Source organism: Lepisosteus oculatus, chromosome 8 (genome assembly GCF_040954835.1).
Source record: "Lepisosteus oculatus isolate fLepOcu1 chromosome 8, fLepOcu1.hap2, whole genome shotgun sequence".
In the NCBI taxonomy this organism is placed as follows: Eukaryota; Metazoa; Chordata; class Actinopteri; order Semionotiformes; family Lepisosteidae; genus Lepisosteus; species Lepisosteus oculatus.
This window is the reverse complement of record NC_090703.1, coordinates 40,157,169-40,181,535: the sequence shown is the minus strand read 5'-3', so window position 1 is coordinate 40,181,535 and position 24,367 is coordinate 40,157,169. Positions and strand designations below refer to the sequence as shown.

The window sequence follows — 24,367 nt, the reverse complement described above, 5'->3', positions numbered from 1 at the left end:
TCCTCCTGCAGTTCTGCCAAGTTCATGGAATATGAGGCCATTTCCTTTGTGCACAGCATGGGCTCACAACCCACTCCTGGACTGACTGTGACAGTGCGTACGACATGCCCAAGACTCTGCGCTACATTTGAGCAACCATACAGGTCAGTCCTCTCAGACCTGATACACCCCGTGCCAGTATTACAGGTGTATCAAATGATCTCACTCCTCGATTTCTGGAGCACACCTCCTCCTTCAGGTGACTAGTCTCCTGGCACAGCAGGTTGGATTTTGATGATGCTCACAGAAGTAAGACCAGATGACCTAAAACCAAACTTTTTTTTAATCAAATGATTGACACTAAACAGTGATCTGTGCATGCAATTTAATCCAATGGTACAGCGTTAAAGACTGAAAGAATTAATGCAGATCTAAATGTTGAGGTACAACATTCTTTGTCATGGTAGTCTAGATGTAGCAGAGATAATGATCACAAACTTTTTTTTTAATTTATTGCCCTCCTATAATCAGACATAAGTTTTCTGATGGACCATCTAGGTCATTTTTTATCACAACCAAAAGATTCAACATTATTTGGTTGCACAGAGCTGAGGGGTCTGGCTTATGTTATAATTACTAACCTATTAGTCTGACACTTTTCAGCACAGAAAGTCTGACCAATTATTATTACAATGCAATTTTCCAAAACAGAAACAAGCCGTAATGTGTAAAGACTTGTTATGTCTTAAATATTTTTTTTAGATTAGCAGCAGTAACATAAAAGACTAAATCTTATGGGAGACACGGTGTAACCTGTTGAAGTAATTCAGTTTTCTTGGCTTCTTTTTTCTTTTTTTAAGCTGAGGCAGGGTACTCATTTGCAGAATAAATGTTTGGAGGTGAAGGAGTGTTGGTAACTTTGCTGTTACTCATTCACTCTTTGAATGAACTTTTGGGAGTGTGTTGGGTGGAGGGTTTTGGTGGGGAGACAAGGCCAAAATCTATATAAAAAAGGGACCTTGGTCTTTCTTGTGGGAATATGAAAGGAAGCATTGTTTTAAGAGAGAGGGGGTTGGGTGGCTTTAGGGGCCTGGTAAATAGAACCTTGAGGTTTCTATAGTAATGCCATGTGTCTGTTTCAGACCTGCTGCCCTGATAGTCCCCTCACCCCTCCCTGTCTCTGTGTGTGAGAGCTTGAGCTGCACTATCTTCGGTTTACTGAGTACTAGCCAGTGCCTAGTCAGCCCAATGAGATTAATGAGGTGAGGAAAGACTGGAGGTAATTGGAGTCCTTGAAAAGAAGTCGAAGGTGAGAGCTATGAAAACACAACTTCCTACCCATCAGGAATGAAAATCTCAGGGAACCTTTGGTTGTTCCTGTAGGAAAACATAGTTAAGATTGATGCGTCCATTTCATGTTTTGTGTTCTTCTGTTTTCTGCTGAGCCAATGTCAAACTCTGGGCAGCAAGATATTATTCTTTCTCCCCAGGTGAAGTGGAGCTTAACTTGAGGCACTTTGATTTGCTTCACCTCTAGATGAAACACTTTTGAACACTTAAGGAAACAATGAGTCCTATAGATGTCATCCATCCAAGCCTTTGAAGAGGGAATCGCCCAGAATGTGGTTGATCTTTTCCTGACACCTGCGTAGTAGCGCTAAATCAGCCCTTTACCTTATGGGAAGGAAGGCAGATATACATGACCTCGCAAGGTGGTTGATTTGATCTCTGTTGTATGGCTGAAGGCTACAGCAGATTCAGCTGTCATGTCAATTAAGACAGCCTCATGGACTTACAGTGGTTAGCAAAGAAAGAAGCAACAGGAAGAACAAACAGGCCACATTAGTTAAGTGATTTGTGAACAGAACAAATGTGAGATCTCATGAGGTGACAACTGACTAATAATAATAATAATAATAATTGCTTACACTTATATACAGTAGCGCTTTTCTGGACACTCCACTCAAAGCGCTTTACAGGTAATGGGGTCTCCCCTCCACCACCACCACTGTGCAGCATCCACCTGGATGATGCAATGGCAGCCATGGTGCGCCAGAATGCTCACCACACATCAGGGGAGGAGAGCAGGGTAATGTAGCCAATTCATAGAGGGGGATTATTAGGAGGCCATGATTGGTAAGGACCCACATGGGCCACATGGTGAGCGCCCCCTGCTGGCCCCACTAACACCTCTTCCAGCAGCAACCTTAGTTTTTCCCAGGAGGTCTCCCATCTAGGTACTGACCAGGCTCACACCTGCTTAGCTTCAGTGGGTTGCCAGTTGTGAGTTGCAGGGTGATATGGCTGCTGGCTAATGTCAAGTAGAATCGATGGCACAGTGTGTTATAGTTGTAATCACTGCTGGAGGTGGGCTATTGCTGCTGTGTTGGAGAACTGCAGAAGCTGTTTTCTAATAATTTGGTACAGTACTACAGCATTATTGTTAAATTATATTTTGAATGGCCATTCATTTGTGACAAGGTGTAGCACAGCTAAACATTAAAGTAATGTTAGTTTACACTGCATCTATGCACATAAATAATATTTATACCCACATTTCTACTTCTGGAAGATGAATGCTGTGGTGGTTGGATCACACTTTTCATAGCGACCCTTGACTTCATTCCACAGAAATATCTAGTTGTACAGAGATACATCATCTGATGAATCGTCTGCTGAGTAAACTGTTTTCGAATCACAGGAGGTCACAGTTAGCTGTTCTGATTCAGAGCAGGGCAAGTGAACATGGACAAGATCCCCAATCAATGGGGAGCACAAGTGGGAATGAGGTGGGACAAATTGTGTCTGCCTGTGTGATTGTCAGTGTGAACATCCTTTTTTCTTGAGAAATCTATCTCTTGGTTCAAAACCAGCAGGGCTCAATGATTCTCACTGTTTCACTGCAGTGTGAACTGAACATAAAAACTGCGGTTGGTGCATTAATGACACTGCACTGGGAGTGTATTTATTAGATATGTTAAATCCTAATGTATGCACTTAAACTCCCTGACTCTTCTCTCTTTAAAAGGATGGGATTTCTGACAAACCTTCTAGATGGGTGGTTGTTCTCAGCCAAGCAAGTCTTTGCCAGATAACTCTCTCTGTTAGACCTTTGCCATTTCTTCATCTAAATTAAAGCTTGACTGGGCTACAGAAATAGAGATTGATAAAAAGCAGTGGAGACAGGTTTCCTTAAATGGTAAAGATTCAGTGTGTTCATAAAATAATGTTTTTAAATGGTAATAGTGTTCAAACTAGTTTCCTTGTTGTTTGCTGTGTGCAGTGTTTCTGGCAGGGAATATGTTCACATACTGCATTTCTGGCATAATCGTGCTTCCAGGTGTTTTAAATCCATCTAATTTTGATTAAGGGGATACCTATATGCAAAACTCCCACCCCGTTGGAGCAGTTTTTTTATAGACTCCCATGTGCAAATGAAGGTTCTTATTTTTTTGTGTTGTATTTTAAAAAAGGTATTCTCTGCATGTACTCTATTACAGTGCAGCTTGTGGAAAGGACTATTGCAAATGCCTTCAACAGTCACAGTACATTATAATACCTGAGTATTATTGTATGTCCAAAATTGGTCTCCATAAATTGGCTGACACTCTGAGCAAAGGAGATCATTTGTGGAGTTTTACCAGAGCCTGATGGATTTTTTTTTATTTCAATGAAGAGCCTGTAAGACAAACAGCTGGTTAGGAGAACCTGCTGGCAAAATTTGTATGAATACAAAGCTTCAATACAAAGAAAAATAAATACATCATTTTATTTTTTGCATTGCACAAGAACCCTTTAATTCCAGGCAGACAGGTCAGGTTTAATCTTTGTTTCCCACAGAAGAGCAGAAAATACTCTGCATTATGATTTTGTGTAAAGAGTGCAGTTACTTTGTTTGTAAACCTGGCTTTGGGGGCTGTGATTCATAGTTGTCTGGTATTTAGGAAATAATAATAGGCAGACACAAAGGTCTCCATGGGAATGGCTGACTTATCCATGGAGAGGCTTGTCACCTGCGAAGTTTGTCTGTCTCAGTGTTACCTTCAGGAATGCTGGGTGTAGAGATGAGGAATTTGTGTCAACGAAGAAGTAAGTCCTCAGAGAATAAAATATCCCATTTCTATTCACTGTATTTACCTCAAGATGTATTTTGAGAGAGTTTCAAAGGACTTGTGTGTATTCAGTCGACAAGAACAGCCCTATGAAAATACTCTACTCAGTTAATAAGAACATAGTAAGGTTACAAACAAGTAGAAGCCACAGAGTCCTTCATCCATTTGGTCAATATTATCTTATACTGAAGTTGTGTCCGACCACATCCTCAAGGAATGGACTTCATCAACATGGCTGGGCAGTTTTTTTTTCCTTTATCCTACCACCCTTTGTATAATAAAGTGTTTCTTGTTCTCAGTCCCATATGAACATCCTTGTAACGTTATGTTATTTAATACTTCTTGCTAGGGAGACTGAGTGTTCAATAAATTGCAGAGGTATCACTGATAAGTCTGTGTTATATTATATTTAATAAATTAACCTTTGCCTCAGACAAGTGAGCAAAAACATACTGTATGTAAAAAGTATGTACATTACAAAGTATGTAAAACTACATTTGATAGTGTTCTGAACACATTCTGCTTGAATTCATTTCCATTTCTGTTGTCTGGTCCTTGTTGGTTTTGAAGTCAGCCTTTGTGTTTACAAAGCTATTCCCTTTCAGGGTTCAGAATGTGAAATGCCTCAAAGATGATCCTTTTTCTAGATTGCCTTAGTTCACTGTCTTTTCAAAGTTGTGAAGCTCTCGGCTGTGTGTAAACCCAAAGATGACGTTGTGGATAAGACACTGTCCATTCTTCCTGTGTGCTTTTAGCTATCAAAATCCCTTTTCTCAAGAATTAAAATGCTCGTTGTCTTATTCATTTGTGGTTGAGCAAACCATTTCACTTCAAAGCGCACCCCAGCCTTTCAAGCTTGAGGTGTGCTTTGTAACTGACAAGAGAGTACGAGGTTTTGACAATGAATGCACTGCGGTTTGGAAGCTGTAATTTGAAAAGGTTGCGTTTTGGAGGTAATTTAAAATCCCCGGTGCTTCCCCTTGGTGGTGAAATGTTGAAAATAGATTCCCTGCAGGATGGGAGGACTGATTACCACATTGGCAAAGACACCAAACTTTGTTTTCCGTTTGGTCTGGCAGTTCTTCTTGCAGGTGATAGTCCTGGCAGTGCAGGGAGCAGACGAGCTGATTGTGCAGTCAGGAGATGTGCTGAGCGGAGGAGTAAACACAAAACATGATACATTCGCTTAACAAGACATTGAGCAGATGTGACCTGTAGTGTCAACCCCCAAGCCCTGTTAAGATGCATAAAGAAGAAACTGTACTCTTTAGAGCCCCGCCTAATGAACTTTAGCATACTCTTTTCCTAAAAGTGTTGCAGAATTGTTCTTGTAAAAGAAAGGAAAACTTCTCACAATTTTGCTGCTGAAAATCTCCCAACTCTCACCTAAAGAGATAAACTATCGTTAAGGGAATAAAAAATTATCTGTCAGTACTTTCACCTATAGGTTGGATTTAGGGTTTAGGGTTAAAACATCTTCGAATTCCTCCTCCATCATGTTTGCAAGACTTCAATATACTAATGCAGTGTCTAAATCCTGTATTACTCCAAAAATTACTGCATGATTTAAAAAAAATATATATATTGTTTTGTTTTCTACTGTATGTAGGTGGAAGGAAAGAAAAATGTAACTGTAAAAGAGAACAGTAGCACTCTTGTTGCATTCTCATTGACAAGAAATGGATTAAAGGTACAGTATCTCTGTACCGAATTAAAATTATTTTTGCATTACTGCACCTGCGTGGCTGTACGTGGACTTACACTTCATCTTGAAGCATCTTGGATAAGGGCATGTACTAAGCAAATACATGTTGTTTAACATGAACAGCTATTTTTTTAGGCACACTGAAAAACAGAAATCTATTGCAAATGTGTTAGTTTACTTTCCTGTCAAGATGTATGTCATTAAGTTATGAAGAATGAATAACAAATGCAGTAGGTAGGCTACTCACCACATAGAAAGACAGAAGTGTTGGTCTGAATGAACAACCTGTGGTTTCCATGACTGAGAACCTACAGTTCCAGAAAGGCCAACTGGCAACCGCTCTAGAAGAGCCGACTCCACTCTGTGACCATCTTCTCCACAGTGCATCAGTTCCTGTTCATTAGACCTAGTTCTGCAGTGTATACTGGGAACTGTGACCCCGAGTACTGCAGTCCACTGTTGTGGAAGTAAAGAAGACTCACCTAAAGACAATCCCACGATGTCCAATAATCATGTAATCACAGCTCCAAACTCTTAACCTCAGCATTACACCTTGCAATATAACTACGAGACACAACAAAGCACCTGTCTTTGATGTTACATTCTGGTTGCACTAAACTCTCAGAATTCTGCTATCCACTTTTAAAATCCCCTCCTACCTTATTCTGTTTTTTTTTTCCTGCGATCTCCTTTTGCAACCCCTGCCCCCACCTCACCTAAGCGCAGATGGGTTTAGCAGCTGTAGTCCCAGAGCAGCAGTGGTGGGGCTGGTTTACCTATGCAGCCTGTCAGCCCTTTCTTTTCTTTCTAAGAGCTGCCTCAGCGTGCTGACAGGGTCCCAGAGCACCTCAGGCCTTCAGTCACACACTTCCTGTGGGCCGGTGCTTTTCAGCGCCTGGCTCTGCAGGCCTTGGCTTGGCTTCCCACATCAGCCCCCAGAGGATTGTGGGTCACCCCGGGCAATTCCCTGTCTACATCGGGAACTTTCTCCAGCTACCGTCTGTATATACAGTTAAACCAACTGAAGTGAGAGAGACTGCTTTTTCAAAAGCAGCAAGCCTGTGCAGGTTTCTCACTCTTATTACCACAGCCTCATTATGAAATAAATGTCTTCCTTTTTATTTGGGGTTTCTTTGAAATATGATAATCGAGGTGTTCATCAATTTTCTTGTGTGTGAACAATGATAATGACCCCGCATTCCTTCCACTTGTCAAGTTGAGGTTATGAATCAAGTTAAAATAAATCAAGAAGTGAGTTATGAAAAGAATCTGTTTAAAAGTGACTAGGTTTTTTTCACCGCATTTCAGTTTTTTTTAACGACTTCAAAACTTATATCCAGGTCATACTGTATATTTGAAACAAATATTCCAGAAGTTAAACTGAAATTGCATTGAAGTTAAATAGGAAAACATGAGAGTGTGATGTGGAGAATTCAAACTGAAGCATGGAGATGACTAACCCATATCAACAAGGATTTGATTTTTCAAGCTCTACAGGCCTGCTTTGTGCTCAATGTGTAAACATTCTGCTCATTTCAGTGACTTGTTGAGGCGTGGCTGGTGTCTTGAGCTTCAGGGATTTTAGGGGAGTCTCTTTAGTTGTGGTCTTTCAATGGCATCTAACTTAAAGGGACAAAGTGAAAAATAAAACTCCCTATATACTCTGTCAGTCATCAAAACGCAGCTGTGAAACAAAATGTACCATCTTCATAGTTTTACAGCAATCCTACTCTTTAATTTATTTATTTACATTTCCAAATGCATCAAAGACTGAGTGACTCACAAAATACATTTACTTGTGTTTACCCTTCTGAATTTAAATGTTTAGATGTTGGTCAAAGAGTACTTAGGCCCTCTGCTGTTGCTATGGTTATGGTCCAAACTGATCTGGAGGGAGCGTGTCTGTGGGTTTTGTGGAGCACATTTCCATCCCTGCAAGAACAGTTCAGGGCATGTGATGTCTTGGAATGTGTGCAGGTTAAGAGTCAGATCTGGAGCATTTGATGTCCACAGAACAGGACAAAACAGGAACAGGTGACTTTAGGATTTCCAAGAGCAAAGCGTCCAGTTAACCCCCCCTACACACACACACACCCACACGTTTGTCCTTTGTCAGGCTCGTTTTCATTTTTGCTTGATGTTATGGTTGTGTGTGTGAGGTTACAGGCTCTGCCAGCCAAGCCAATCTGAGGTACTGTAAGCTCTGTTGAACACTCTCTGTAAAAACACTCCTTTCACCTCCTTCCCTTTTAAATGAAATTTGACAGGCGCTACAATACCTGCAGACATGTAATAGCCCATTACTAAGGAGAAAACAAACACAGAAAATCATCTTAGTCTGGGTATAAATTTTGTCTGGATTGACTGAGCTTTTCACTAGCAATTTACTTAGGTAAAATTGAACAGTATTACAGAAGAAATGTCAGAATCGCTCTTTTAGAAAGTGCACATGTATTAAACTGATCCTTGAAGCATTATTCTGCATTGAATTCAATGGCTTACATTGTGCTACTAAACATTGTACTAAGCTCTAATTACTGAGTGGGGGATTCCTTTCTAAAAGTGATAGACATGGTTTACTATGATTTGTGCCACTGCTTTGTGCTGAATCAGTACTTTTCATACTGGTATTCTGTGCAGGCCTGGACATGGATGTGATGATTGTCTTTACCATTTCACCTTCACTTATTTTCATCGTTGGGCTTTCTTCTTTGGATCCTAGTTATGGAAAATGCAGAACTTGACTTGCCTAATGAGCTTCACTTTGTGGATACGGCACAAGCCATCGTTAATACTGTTCAGATACCCACCCGCTCTGGAGAGTTGTTTACATCCCTTGGAGAGTTTTTGTGTGTGGTTAGTGATATGGCATTTCTCCATAAGATAATGAAAGCTGATAAGGGGTGTTTGTGGTTTTGATAAACAGCACACAAGATTGCACCAAGAGAAGCAATGGGAGTTTTGACAGTAATGCCTGATTAGCGAACATTGTTTGAAATCTTAAAATCCATCTTCAGTATGGTATCCAGGCGCATCAATTGAAGGTTAGTGAGATTCCAATTTATCTCTAACAGGCCCAGCAAATCCTATGTGCACAAGTCCAATGGGCCACAAGTAGAAAATATTTGGAAGTGCATGTAATACTGAGAATAGGAGGTAATAATAATAACAATTGCTTACACTTATATAGTGCTTTTCTGGACATTCCACTCAAAGCGCTTTACAGTTAATGGGGACTCTCTTCCACCACCACCAGTGTGCAGCATCCACCTGCAGTCATAGTGTGTAACCCCTACTTATTTTGGAAACGCCCTGGGATTTTTAATGACCACAGAGAGTCAGGACCTCGGTTTAACATCTTATCCAGAGGATGGCGCCTTTTTACAGTATTGTGTCCCCGTCACTGTACTGGGGCTTTAGGACCCACACAAACCACAGGGTGAGCACCCCCTGCTGGCCCCACTAACACGTCTCCCATCCTGGTTCTGATCAGGCTCACTCCTGCATAGCTTTATTGGGTTGCCAGTTGTTGCAGGGTGATATGTCTGCTGGCTTTAGGAATTTCTTTGTTCAAAGTTTTCTGGGGGGATGGAGCAAGCTGTCCAGCCATATTGCTGATACCCTTGTTTCTTTCAAGCGATAGCTGGGTGACAATAGCTTGAATCAGACAAACAAATGTTCTAGATGGGTCAAATGTCCTCCTTTTTTAAAAAAACATTTCTTGTATGCATACTGTATGTATTGAAACAGTGCAAACATTTCAAAAGTGTTGAAAGATCAGGAATTAAATCGAGACACAGAAGGAATTTAAGACTGCATCAAGCCCCATGTCCAAAGCTGTTATAACAGGAACAAATGTTACGTTGGGCTGCCTGCTTTTAAAATGGCAGATGACAGATTTCTACTTTCTGCTGCTTTGCCTCAGGCAAAACAATGTACTTTTTCATCACGTCATGCATATTGTCCCATTTCAAATCACTTCTTCAAGGCTCGAGCAAGCCCTGGCAGCTTTTCAAGGTGTGATGTGCAGAAGGGGAAAGGGGCGGTTTTAACAACAGGTGTTTCAATGCGCTGCTAATTCAAGTAATGACATACCCACCCCATCCAGGTGTGGACAAAAGTTCCCAAAAATAAACTATATGTGCTGGCAGACGACTGAGGCGTGTGCTAATGTCCGGTCCATGGCCAATGGAGTCCCTGAGGCTGTCTTGGCTTGTGGAGGAGGAGGCTGTTATACAAGCATAGAAACAGCTTTTTATTTGATGAGGGCCTGTCTTGCTGGAAAGGGTTAAAAAAGAGGACACGTTAAACAGTTCACCGTGCTAACGCAGCGCTTGTAGTTTGCCTCACGACAGCCGTCACACTTGTTTCTGTGTTTGTTCTTGTTGTTGTAAAGTCCTCATATGTACTGTGTCATGAGGCTGCCCGGCAGGGGTGGTCAATGCTATGTCAGGTTCTGGAAGTAGTTTGAAGTAGTTCTGCAGTGGAGGGTCTGCCTCTTCTCATCTCCCGGAATGACGTAGTAAGGCTCACCCTCGTTCTGTCACATCGATTAGGGGAAGTGGAGAGATCAGATGAGGGAGATCGCAGGACAAGCAGATTTTTTTTAGAAATGGCAGCAGCCGTCTGTTCCCTCCTGTGGCAAAGCCCTGGTTCGAGACTGGGGCATGTGACACACAGTGCTGTGCAGTGCAGTGTCTGTGTTGGCATGCTTGCAGCATGACCCCACACACAGTTCACCAAGGGCAGTCAAAACTGATTAGGACTTTCTCCTGCGACATAGGAAAGCCTAGCGTTTCAGAAAGATTTGCGCTGTCCACACGTTGTGTCCACATGATCGAATTTTTCTCCTTCCCTCTTCTTGATGTGATACAGGTTATATGCATGTAATGCACCATTGTTTCACCTAATTGGATTGAAATCCTAATGGTGACTCAGTGAACATTTATCTGTTCTTATAGAGATATATTCTTTGAAAATCCTAGTCTATTATAGCATACTTAATTAAGAAAACAATAATAATCATTATGACCATAAATCGCAGAAGTCCTGTCTGATGTCATAAAGGGATGTTGCAATATACAGATGTTGCCCTCATACAAATGGTTAAACTCCACATATTCTTTTTAAGCATTACGGACTAAAGGAACTCTGCCTCTTTAAAACTGAATGATGTTGTGATGCACAGACTGTCTCTCGAGCTCATTATGGGAGTAGCAGTGCTACTTTTTAGTCTCTGTGAGCATTTTGGTACTGGATGCATCTATGCATCTTTACAAAAACATTGCTCTTTGTGAGTATATTAGTGGAAGCTGTTTAATTGAGTACTGTGTACTGTACTAAAGGGGAATGCAGTTTTCTTTGTGAAACCATTAGTTTTGGTAATAGAACAGGTGGAGGAAAAAAACCCAACCTCTCCAAATTGAAGTGAAGTTCCTCAGGGTGTATTCTTTGTGTCATGGGCTGCCGTCCAGGAGAGGTTTTGTGAATAAACCTGCTGCAAGTACAGGAAATGAGAATTCTCAGCGGGCATGCAGCAGCTCAGAAATCTTTAAGCAGAATAGTAAGCAGAAAGGATGAAGCAAAGGTTTCCAAGCATCTCTGTCCCACCCATTTTGACCATTTTGAGTTTATCCTTCTCATTTAGAGCAGGTGGCATTTAGCAATTTTCTCAGGGACCTTTAACCAGATCTTATTTCCACTGTGAAATAAAAACTGGTTGCTGGTAATCCACAGATCCACACACTGCACGATACTGTACGTCACAGATGGGGTCTCAGCGCATAGCCTCCACATGCTGATCATAACTATAGAAACTCTTGTCAGGTTTGCCTGCTTGTAAGACACGGAGCAAGATTTCTCCTGTGTGAAAGGTTATCATACTGTCTAAGCAAGACTTCTTCATCTTGATGAGTGCTTTGCTGAGGCATTCATATGTCTTCATTTTACTCTTCCGGACATTAATGAGGTACCATTGATAAAGATAATATCTCACAAACAGCTGTAAACAGCTTTTGGTAAATCATGGTTTTATCACAATTGATATGAATAAGAGACCATAGGGGAAGTGTTTATCGGGAAGTGTAAAGGGTAAGCCACGATCAAGAAAGCAGATTTACAGATGTAATTACTGACTCAGAGAGTTTCATTCAGAGTTTGGTGCAAGGGTATTCTGAATTTTCGGCGGTACTGTGTCTTGCTGCTGTGCATGCTGATCTAAGTGCTGTTTTGTTATCTTTCCGTGTCCACAGGGGTCGAAGTTCCAGGGCCCATGTGCAGGCCGAGACTGCAGCCGTGGGTGTCAATGCCTGCCTGAGAAAGGCAGCCGGGTAAGTGGCCAGCTGAAACAAGCTTCTCCTTCCTACCAGTGCTGTGTCTTCAAATCATGAAACAGGCACTATGACAAACACTGTTTATACTGTACATGGTTCTGTATAAAAAGCAGTCTATTTCATTTAGCTTTGTCTTCTGCAAAGGTAAGAATCACAACAGTTTCGTTTCTATATTATGAGTTTTGCAAATGTATTTTCCTGTTTTTTTTTACCAAGTTTCGAATAGTCTTATTGTTACCTCTCACAAAGTGAGGTGAAGATGAACAGTTCTGGTGGTGGAAATGAGAAACACATCACAGCCTTGTGTTATTTTCATTCAGAGTCATGACTCTTTGAATTTACTCAAGGGAGCAAGAAATTAAGAACATAAGAAAGTTTGCAAATGACGGGAGGTCTATCTAGTCCATCTAGGCCATTTGAGATTTAGTAGCTATCTACTACTAGGATATCATGAAAGAAGATCTCCTCTTTTTTGCAACTGTTCTTGTGTCTATTACTGTATTCCAGTTATCTATTAGCTGAAGTTATAGGTACACAAATAGGGTCAAGGCCGGGTAAGCTGAGATGCATAACATCTAAAGGGGAAAGCACATCTAAAGTCGTAGGCATAGCGGAGATCAGGATTATAACAAAGCCAGGCTCACACTCTAATGCTTGAGGGGCTCAGAGACAAAACTCTATAACAGAACCCCAAACCCTGTCAGATTAGTTTAAATATTCTAAACCACCTGAGCCTGGCATGGTCATAAATTGTTTTCAGGTGGTCCAGGTCTCCTGTCTATATATGCAACAACTGGAGCTGAGAAACAGATTGGAAGGTGATGTAGCTGGCTGCGTCAATGCTAGCTTGCCCCACCGCACGACACCGTGGGCGAGCATAACAGTTTGCAAGTAAAGTGTTGAAAGTGTTGATGTAATCAAGGCATCTGAGTATAGCACAGTATTCTTGTTGAAGCCAATATGTCTGCATATCCCAGCTGTGCACAAGTGCTTTTTATTGCGATCATAAAGAACCACACTTTTGCATTATCTCAAGATGCATTTATCTTAGCTATTCATTCAGGTCTTTAATTGCTCTTTACTGAGTTCAAATAAGATTGTCTGTCTTTCTTACCTATATATTACTTAACAAAGTTATGGTTTTTGTAGTAGCACCATGTTATGGCTCTAAAATGAGGAATATTTAAAACTTTAAACAAACTTTTAAAACTTTTTTACAGACATACAGTAAGAGGGATATTGCAAAATACATATATAAATGACATGAAACTTTTAAAAGCTTGCAATTGAAGTAGATTTTTGTCATATTTTAAGACTACAACAATCATCAAGTCTGTTTCACTGTTAAGTGTTAGGACCCGTCTGAGGTTTCACTCAATAACACCTAACACTGAAGCAAAACGTAATTATCTCATACCTGTATTTCTTTTTCAGCCCCTGGGCCATTCCATTCTATTGCATACAGATCACCACCTCAGTAAATTTAATATGAAAACAAACTATGCTTTAATGAAGATTGTTAGATTGTTAGATTTCTGTTAGGACACAAGTGATGGCTAAACAGATAGTAAAAAGCTTGTTTAAACAACAGTATTTTAAAACGTGCAGATTTTTGCCTCATGCAAGGGACACATTTTAATCAGCAACACGTAAAAAAGACTTGTCATCCCATTGTGCCATTCTGACAGCTGGAAACACCTATGGTTCAACAAACCATTTCCTGAAGGGTCCTAAGAAAATCCAGACCCATGGATTGCTTTTGCAGCTTGTTCCCTATCCCTATACATTTTGGTGTAAAGCCCTACCTGCAGTCTGTCTTGAATCTACTGGGCTATCGCGTTACATATTCTTGTCCCACTATGTTTTGACTCTGAAGTAGTTGTTTGTCTTTTTCAGTGCCTTTTAGGGTTCTAAATCCCTTCTTGTGATGAGCTATTGCCTTTTTTTGTTCCTAGACAAAACAATCCTGTTCCTTTAACCTGACTGTGCAGGTACTGTGATTTCTCTGCTTTGAACTCCATCTAGATCAGAATCAGATCAGGTTGTCCTTCTTGTTTCAATACTACCAGTTTGGTGTTTTCAACATATTGTACTTTTGTTGTCAGTAGCTGCATTTTCATGTACAGTACATGCCACAGTCCAGAATTTTCAGGGTCCAGGAAACTCACCAAGTCTTCGTTCTGTGTCTGTGCCATGTGTCAACCTGTTTAAGGTGAAGCAATGTTTCTTCTGGAGGTGGGCCAGTAATTACTTAGGCCGGAAGAACATTTCTCTGGAAATATGGACAACTAAAGATTAGGTGAAATTTACCAGCATGAATTGTGACTGAAAAAACAAACAAATGACTAGAAAGCACTGAATGAAGATGAAAAATTGCTGTGCTTTGATTAACCCATAGACCTCTGTGATAACCTTTGTGATGACCTCTGTTATGTATGTTGTTATTTCCTCAACAACCCCCAATGATTTTATTTTCCTTTCAAGCACGTTGTTCAAGAATGCCTTTCACATTTTTAATGCCAAATGATGCAAAGCAAGAATTTTCCATTTAAGAGAGAATAGCTGAGCATAACCCATGTGCCGAAAACATGCACAGGGGCCACAGGATCTTTAGTTGGAGACACATGGGATACTGGTAGGCCTGATGGGGCCATAAACACCATTACAGGGGCCACAGTTCCTCTAGTGCTCTTAATGGGGAGACAAAATATGAGCTAACCACCTACAGGGTTAACTCTGATATAATTTACAAAAGTAGGCATAGACTCCTATAACCTGTCATATTGTAACAATGTACAATTACTCAAGTGATACATTTGAAAAAATCACCTTCTTTCCAAAGTAAAACCACATTGATCTGTGTTAAAGGCAATCATGCTTCTATTGGAGATACAGGGTCTTTGAGTGTTTCAGTTTAGGAGTTTCAATTCCACCAGCACAGCAAAAATGGCAAAAGTTCCTGCTTAAGATTCCGATCAAGCAGAATCTCTGGTAGTAGCACTGTATTTCCCTCCTGTTTCTAACTTTTAGAATGTTATTCTTTAGCAGTAGTTGAACGATACTGGATATTATATCCCTGTATTTCAGGAACATAATCAATTCCTGAAAAGGCTGACCACTTTCACTTAAATCAATATGTAAATTACATCTCAGTCTTCCAGAATTTTTTACTGACCTTTATGTATCTGCTAATATTAAGAAAGCATTCTACTTCTCATAAAATCTTGAAGATTCTTAAAAGTAAAATGGGTTAGGAATATAAGATACATATTTCAAAATTATAAACAACCTCTAAGGATCACACGAAAAATATAGGAGAATTGTTAGCTTTGGTGTGACCTGATGCTGCTGTTTTCTTAATTGTCATGGCATGAAATGAAGTTTCATGTTTCATGCAGCAGAACTTTGCTCAAGTCTAGATATGATCTCTGTCTAGTGCCAATTTGAAAACAAATATAGTGATATGCTAGTTATTTGTAGTAATTCTCTGGAACTGTTAACAAAGAATGAAATAAGTAATAATCACTTTTATACTTTAATTTAATGTGACAAGCTGTTTTTCACAGTCTTTCAAAGGTCGTGCCAGACAACTGATACTGAAGAGATCGGCTCTGACTTCAAAAAGACAAACATCTACTATATATTTAAGTTTAAAAGAAGGTTTGTGCTAGCATAGCATGGTATTTTACACTGAGTTATTAAAACACTGCTACAATTTGTATTTGTGATCTGTGCCAGTGTTTTTTTATTTAAACCTGAGTGATATACTGTAGAATTAAAACTAATTTGAAATTGCAAGTGAGCTTTCTATTTCTTTCAATTTCTGAGCCATCTATAAATGGCAAGAAACAAGTACTGATTTAAAATGTGTGCTTTAATGTTGTCACCTTCAAATACTTTTCTTTTGATCCCTTTCAAACAACTATTGTCTAGTTAAATTGAACGTCGACTTAATTCTGAATAGAATACATTTGTAATGCATTTGAGTTAGCTGCTGTAGGCAGTTTGATGTTTTATTTTTTCATAAAATATAAGCCCAAGCTGTGTAAAAAGAGAGACTATTATTAGACTCTATTACTAATAGTAAATCATATTTACGTTTACTGGAACATGTACGGGTTAATTCCACATTGCAAAGCAGAAAGAAACAAAAGGTTCAGCTGTGGACCCTGTTCAGATTAGTTGGGGTAGAGTAGAGTCATGGTGCTAAGTGATGGTCAAAAGGCAGACAAACTAGACAGTTCAGTAGGACATCAGTTTGCACGAAGATGGATTGTTTTTCAGTTAAACTTTACCTGTCCATCTGTGGCTTTAATGTTATTGCTAAGACAAACTTGACACTTTCTGGAATGCATGATTACATAGACCATGAACGGTTCTTTTGAATCAAATACATTTCACACTTCAGGAATTTACTGTTCTGCTCCTCGCTTTTTGAGATTTATGAGAGGACATACAATTGTTTGTGTTGTGTTTGCAGGTGGTCTGTATAATATAGCTTATTTTTTCTATGTTGTACTTTTTAACTTTTTTGATTTTGTTCCTTTGGGTTATACAGTAGTTATAGCGCTCAGTGTGAAAGTCTGTTCTGGTCATAATTACAAGCCAAGTGTTCTTTTTATTGGTATGGCAGAAAGAGCAGTATTTTTTACAAAACTCTCCTGATGAATTTCACATGCCAAGTTATATCTTTAATTACTAGCAGTGTGTAAATCTGTTCTTTGAACCTCAGGGAAAAGCTTTCTCACTGTAATTGTGGAAGAGTTCACCTGATGAGAAATTCTGTCTTGATAAGCACAAAGCCCTTCGTCAGACATTCAGACAGACATTTGACGTTCTCATAGCTGATGGCATGGCTCCTATGTATAGTTATTGTGAGGTACAGCAATTCAATTTCCCTGCATTTTCCGCCTCAGATCCCCTTACAGGTGCCATTTTACCATTACCCAGTGTTGCTCCACCTGCCCAGCAATGGTGTAATGCATACCATGTTCCTTTAGCTGTGCTTGCTTGTCGAATGTAATCTTTTAGCCCACAATCAGATGTACTAAGAGAGGAATAGAGCTTTTTTATGATATCCTGGAGAAACACTTTTCCGAAATTCTGATAAATTGTTTCACTAGAAATCAGTTCACTAGAAGATTTGATCTGGTGAAAATAAAGTAGAATGAGATGTAGTTTTCACCCTCATTGAACTTGAGCAGGGGTGTATTTATTCCAGATACTGTATCTAGCAAGACCTCATACAGTGCGATACCTGCAGCAACAGAAAGTAAAGCACATTGAAGAAGAGCGCCACGGCATTAATAACAATTCACAAAGTCATTTTTGAAACTCCCTTTACTTTTCCTCAGAGCACGGATAAGTCACACGACAAGCTCTGGGATTTGCTTCCTTGTCTTGTGTGGGTTATCGGCTTTTGAAATTGAGGGTTGCCTTTAGAATGAGAGGTTTGGAGTTTGCTGGACAGACTGTAAGGGTGTCTGTGGAGCATTAGGTCCTGCTGTTCAGTGCCGTGTGATAATACACATTACTGAATGAAGAGGAGTCATTAAGGGCTTTGTGATGTGGGACACAGAGCTAAAACAGCAATTATTGTAACTGTGTTTGCCCAAAGTAGACGTGTTGCCCAGCCTAGAGAAGTGCTGTAACTGAAATGAGACACAGGAGGTGTCTTAGGGATGTTTGATGGCTGGACTGTACTGTACGTAATTACTGTACTGCTTGTCCGTGCTCTCAACAGCAGTTCAGTGTCTTTCCTTCATTGTAAAGAGCTATGAATTGAAGTGTGAAGGCCTGTTTCAAGCAGTAGTAGTCGAAACAGAAGCAAAATACCCATGATACAGGAAAAGATAAAACACTTATTGGCACATTAACACTTTACATGGCAATCTAATCTGACCCTGATTTTTCTGTTTGAAACTCTGTAAAAAATGTTTGTTTATGACTGTTACATTTCACCCGACTCATGTTAAATCCCTCTTTTAGCCCATGATAGGATTATCAGCCTGCATATTCTTTCACTTGAATTCTGACCTCAGAATCCCAGCCTAGGGGCTCTCTTTAGCAGCAGGGATGTGAGAGTGTAAAAAGAAAGGTGCTTTATAGAGAAAATGAGCTGCAAGTGGCTACCTGCCCCCTGTAGGCCTGTAAACTCTCAAGGCAAGACTCTACATGTAAGGGAGAAAGGTTAGGAAGCACCCTCTAGTAACTTAATGTAGGATAGAACATTCTTTGAGCCTACAGTGTAAAATAGAAGACTGAGAAACACTAAGCACTTTTTCAAATCCTGTTACGTGAGGTTCCGTGAGATCTGAACAGTTTTGATGGGGCTAAGCCAAACTTAAGGGATGGGTTTGAACTATTTAGTGTCCGGATTCAAGTCTGGTGTGAACACTTCTCCTCTTACTGCTTAAGGGCTCTCGCAGTTGTGTGGGGGGGGGGGGCAACGTTACCAGGGCAACGTCCAGTTCCGCGACTGATATTCCTCTGTTGTCCAGAACAGTCAGCAACTTCCAGTTCTGGAATCACTACCTGCCAAATATCTGCTGAGGAAGATGATGAATACTACAGTACAACTGGAGCCAGAGAGCCACTAAGGAGTTTCTGTATTGCTCTCTGTTCAAATATCAGGAATATACAAGATGTTTAAATGGTAGGTTGCTCCCAGTATAACCAGTTCTGGCTACAGAGACACAACAGGACCAGATGAACTCAGATGGCTGAATGACCTCCTATTACCTAGGGGCTTCCTGATGCTTAAATGTTCCAAGTATCAGTTTTGTATTGTTTCTGTTATTATTACAATTAAAATTTGATTTTCTGGATATAAGAAAATGCTCTCCCCCCATTATTGTTTTTTAGAAATACACATACCTTGGGCCTCCATTATCAAATATAAAGAATGAAACCATTTGCTTTCAAATAAGTGGAACTTATGCCTCCTGAAAATAGATTAAATAGCAAGTGTGAGGCTTGGGCAGTGTACTTCAGAAAGGCGTGAATTGTTACACATGGCATTCCTCTGTCTGGCTTAAAGACAGATAAGATAATTCCGGACAGGCACCTCAATGAACTTTAACATTTGCTGCATCTTTGATCTTCCATGGTTAAAGCAGATTATCACTGTAAAAGATTAGGACTGATTTAAGTCATACAGTATCTGTTCCCCAGGACGGAACAGCATGGATGTTTGATATTACAAGGCTTGTTCGCATTGGTTATAACCCAGATAGAGAGATTGGAAAACAGAAGAATGAAGGTGTCCAGTTGAAGGATTAAAACATATTAAGGGTGCAGAAATACTGTTTAGAAATTAACTCCAGTTTCTCCTAGGGAAAGGCAACTTTCAAAAGTTGTGAACAAGTTTCTTATTTGATGTTCAACATTCTTTTATTATTCTTTGTTATTCTTTTCAGCATTTTCCAATATATCATTCACATCCCCAAAACCCTTTCCATTGCTCACACAAACAGGCAACCCATACACATTTCTACTGCTTTGCCAGTGTATAAACATATAAAAAAAGAATTAACATGTTAACAGAGTCATCAAATGGTTCATTTATAACAAATTTCAACACAAACATGCAAAAATAGGCTATATCATATAATGTTATAAATAATTTTACAGGGATTAAGTTGTATACAGTCTTTAAATAAGACAATAAAATAAAATAAGTTGATTAATTAAATTCACACATCTTCTATTCAATCGTACTGAATACTTGGCCCCCAAATTTGCTCCCTTTGCCTTGCACATAATAATAATGTATATTTTTTTCTGGTGTACAATATGACAAAAGCTCATTTCACTACTGTCTCACAGAGGGTGAAATACCAATTTTCCAGCATTTCGGTGTACGTATCTTAGGTGCAATTATTGCCAAAAGTATAATCTTCTTACCTTTATTTTCAAAATGTACAAATATCACCCAAAACAGCTCATCATGGTAATTGGTATTTCATTTTTAATGCTATAGATAATAATTCAGATATGCATTTCCAAAATACCAAAACCAAAACACATGCATCATATCAGCATTTTGTGATTTGGAATAAAGGCACTCGCACGATAAATTAGCTTTTAATTGAGCCATTCTCGTATTATATGTGTGATTAAGTCTGATTTAATCTATACTTGATAGATTATCTATGTTTGTTTAATGTTCTTGATTTATGATCTGTCTGTTGTTTCTCCGCATGGCTTTTTCTCTCTGGAGCCCAGCTTTCTTCCCTCTTTCACCTGTCCGGATGGGACCTTCTTTCAGGCCATCCAAACTCGGACCACATCCTTAACTGCGGTTCCATGTTCCCGAAACACATCCCGACAGTAATCAGTGCAAAGAGGCAAATAGCAGCCTGCAAGCAGCGATTTCCGAAAATTTACAGAACCCTTCATAACTGGGGTTACTTACTTCAATAACACCCATGTCATGTGGGCAACAAAATGTGCACTAATCTCTAAAACTGATATTTAATGCCTCTTTATACCTGAAAAGTATAAATGCATAACACATTCCTGAACAATGTGTGGTGCATTTCTTTTTCTTAGCAGATAAACATGAGAGAAACCTGAAGTCAATGGTATACGAACATGCTTTCACACAAACTTGACTTAAGGCTTATTGTCCTCAGCGAGAACTAGTAGTTCTATTACTATTAGTATAGTAATAAAGGCCTGAGCAGTTATAGGACTACAGAACATTCAGTCTAATTAGTGTTCTTAACTATGCACTGAGTGTAACCCTGTATACTTGAGTATTGGGGCCAGCAGGGGGTGCTCACCCTGCGGTCCATGTGGGTCCTAATGTCCCAGTACAGTGATGGGGACACTATACTGTAAACAGGTGCCGTCCTTCAAATAAGACGTAAAACCGAGGTCCTGACTCTCTGTGGTCATTAAAAATCCCAGTTTCTCAAAAAGAGTAGGGGTGAAACCCCGGTGTCCTGGCCAAATTTCCCATTGGCCCTTACCAATAATGCCCTGCTAATAATCCCCATCTATGAATTGGCTTCATTACTCTGCTCTCCTCCCCACTAATAGCTGATGTGTGGATGCTGCACATTGGTGGTGGTGGAGGGGAGTCCCCATTACCTGTAAAGCACTTTGAGTGGAGTGTCCAGAAAAGCACTATATAAGTGTAAGCAATTATTATTATTATTTCTTGGCCTGATTTGTTCACCCCAGGCTTTTGTTTTTTTTCCCCTCAGGTCTGTACTGTATATGGTCATTTTCGAAATCCTTGCTTTTTAAATGCGAAATATAGTATAATTCCTCCCTCATCTAAGACTGGTGTATCTCATAATCGTCACAGTCACATTGCCATGCAAATGCTTGCACCTCAGCTGATACACCCAGATACTGTGAGAACAGCTTTGATGTTTATGATGTGTCATAATACATACAGTACCACAGGTCACCAATGAGAGGACGCCATTCAGCTTATCTAGACCATTTTGTACTTAGAAGCTACAGTAATTGGCCCCAGTGTATTAGCTTCAACCACACAGGTCTGCAGCCTTCTCTAGGCTCTTGACAACCTTTCAAATTCTTAACTCTTAAGTGTGATCCTTCTACACGTATGTAATTTTGCTATATATCCAAATTTGTTTTAGTGTGATGCATATGGAAGTAGTTCATACAGTGTACAGTGACTACCCTTTTCAATAATATTGCTTTAACATTAAAGTGGCTTATATTGACGTCATTGTGGATTTAAAAGAACCATGAAAACAGTTGCAGTTGGTCACCATTGTACTATCCCAGGGGTGGAGAGGCTTTTCTTTTCATTCTGATGTCATAATTCATTTAATTGATTGAATCTGTTACTTGGGTTAACTTACTTTTCAGTTCAGGTATATATCATTATTTACATAATTTATTTCCGTAATACAAATTTAAATACCATTCCTTGGAATTCACATACTCGGTAAGTTCCCAAAATGTCTAGCAAGACATCAATTTAGAAAGCAATGTATACGTTTTTGTAGTGTAGGTTCTCTGAATTTATGGCATTCCAGACACTGCTCAGATATACTGCTTCAACTGTTTATTTATACGTCAACTTTATCTAACAGCTTTATTGAGTTCACCTTCAAAGATTTGGTAGGTAATAGGGTTGAGAACTGGAGTGGCCAGATAATGTTTTGGACCAGAACACCTGGGTTTGGGTGTAGCACAGACCAGTAGGCATTACAGCCTTCCAGGGACTGAGTTTGTCCGCTTTACGAGGATCTCAGGATCTTTTTAAAAATCCATTAGCTCATTCTTCAGCTTTCACCATCTTTAGTCTTGTCTTAGTCTTGCTGGTTCAGAATCTATTGTTTCCTTTTATGTCCCTGCTTTCAGCTGGGTTTGCAGAGTTTACAATCAAGCTTGTTTATTCCTTTTATTTTTTCAGTGACCTCGGCCAGTCTACCATGTTGAAAACAGAAAAGATTAATTGTCTTCGCCCTTTCTACCTCCTTCCAATAGCTCGGCCTATGTACTCCTCTTTCAATTGTTACAAAGAAACCTGTGTCCTTTTTACATTCTGGCGCCAAGAAACTCCAGAAATAGTCTTACTAAGGCACTGCTCTCATTGTAACCTCTCTGGACTACAGTAGGCAACACTTCTTTGTTCCTTATTTGTCCATTTAGTTTTGCAAGAAGATCATTATCTGGTTGCTATAATGTACTTTCCGTATTCTGTAATATATATGATTGCTATAATTCTCAAGTGCCTCTGAGATCAAAATCAAGCAGGCTTGTAGCCAGGTTTTATTTAGCTTTAAAAATCTAAATCTGATTCTTCTTTTGTGATATTGCAGTTTAAACATAAACTTTTCAAATTTGTAAGAAAAGGAAAAAATATTTTTACACTTGAAGATCCTGCTTCTCAATCATTCTTTGAACTGTTGATTCAGATTGCTTTAGTATGGGCAGAATTGTGTTCCCAGGACGTTTTTCACTACCTACCTTTAAATTTTGTTTTTTCTGATGTTGGGGGCCACCTCTGCTGGCTGGTTTCATCAAACGGCAACAGGAGAACCACACGCCGGCTGTTCATGGTTTCCTACAGACTCAGATCTTAATCTGTAAGAAAACAAGTCGGAGTTCACAAAACCCAGAACTCATGGCGAGCACACAAAATGAATTTCATGAATCTCCCTGAACCTTTCCCAGACATATCCTAATCAAAATGTAAACACACGCAGTATTTATTTAGGTTAATGGAGGTTTTCTCAAACACTTGTTCTTCTGGACAAGATGTATCAGATTGTGAGGAAATCCTACCTCCCACTTTGGCAAGATTGTGTTTGAGGTTTGTAAATTTTGGCGTTGTGTAAGTTGCAAAGTGGGACAGCAAAGATATGTCCAAGGCTGTCTTTAGCTTTGGAGATGGATGGCCAGTGTACACCACTGAATTCTGTTCCATTATCCCAGCTGTGGAACTGTTCTGTTACACCTGGTTCAATGTTTGAAAAGGATACAAAAACCTGTCACCAGAACTGAACCCAGTCCAAATACTTTAATTGCAGGCAAGACTAGCAGTTTTATCAACATGTTTTTTTTCATGTTTGCCTACCCGAGTCTTTGTTTAAATCACTTTCCTGAGATGTCAACAGGAAACATAAACTATACCCTTTCCGCTCAGATGATATATAAAAATGTACATTTCAGTGTATTGCAAGTAGCTTGCCATTTGGGTTCATCTGAGTTTTAATCGAAGGCTTGTAAATGCCTGCTTAGTTCATGATATGACTTTAGTCCCGTTGAGTTTATTTCTCCGTTCTGTGCAAACAAGGGTTTGGTTCACTTCCTCCAATGTTGTTTTGTATGTCTTCCTTATTAATTGAGGCTCCTCTAGAGGTACTTTGGATAGCAAAGGGCTTAAAGCATGGAAGATCATGAGTACAATGATTAGAAACGTCACCTTCTGCTATTCAGTGAAACTCTCCCACTCTACCAAAATTCCTAACTTTGTGAAGGGATTTCTAGTTTTTTTAAAGTACTCTGACCCTTGACCTGGAAGCCATGACCCCATTTACGGCTTGTACAGAGCCACTGTCTTGGGGTCATCTTATCTGATTCATTAACTGAAGGGCACAGAGATGTCTGCAGGGAGGCTGAAGCAATCACACACAGGCAGCTTGTATGCTGCACATCAACCCTCTTTCTTCACATGGGTTGGGGGTAGCTGTGTGTTGAGTTGTCTGCCTCTGTAATGAACCATAATCTAATATGTGGAGGTTTGG

At 39.7% G+C, this 24,367-nt stretch overlaps 1 protein-coding gene across 2 annotated transcripts in view; it reads left to right on the top strand.

Moving 5' to 3' along the window:
- The window catches only part of col4a6 (collagen, type IV, alpha 6), a 141,297-nt gene that overhangs the window by 41,647 nt on the left and 75,283 nt on the right, over nt 1-24,367 (top strand). For both annotated transcript variants that reach the window (XM_015351426.2, XM_069193457.1), the window contains exon 4: nt 12,048-12,125. In XM_015351426.2, coding sequence (XP_015206912.2) covers nt 12,048-12,125 — 78 coding nt within the window. The remainder of the gene's footprint in view (nt 1-12,047; nt 12,126-24,367) is intronic.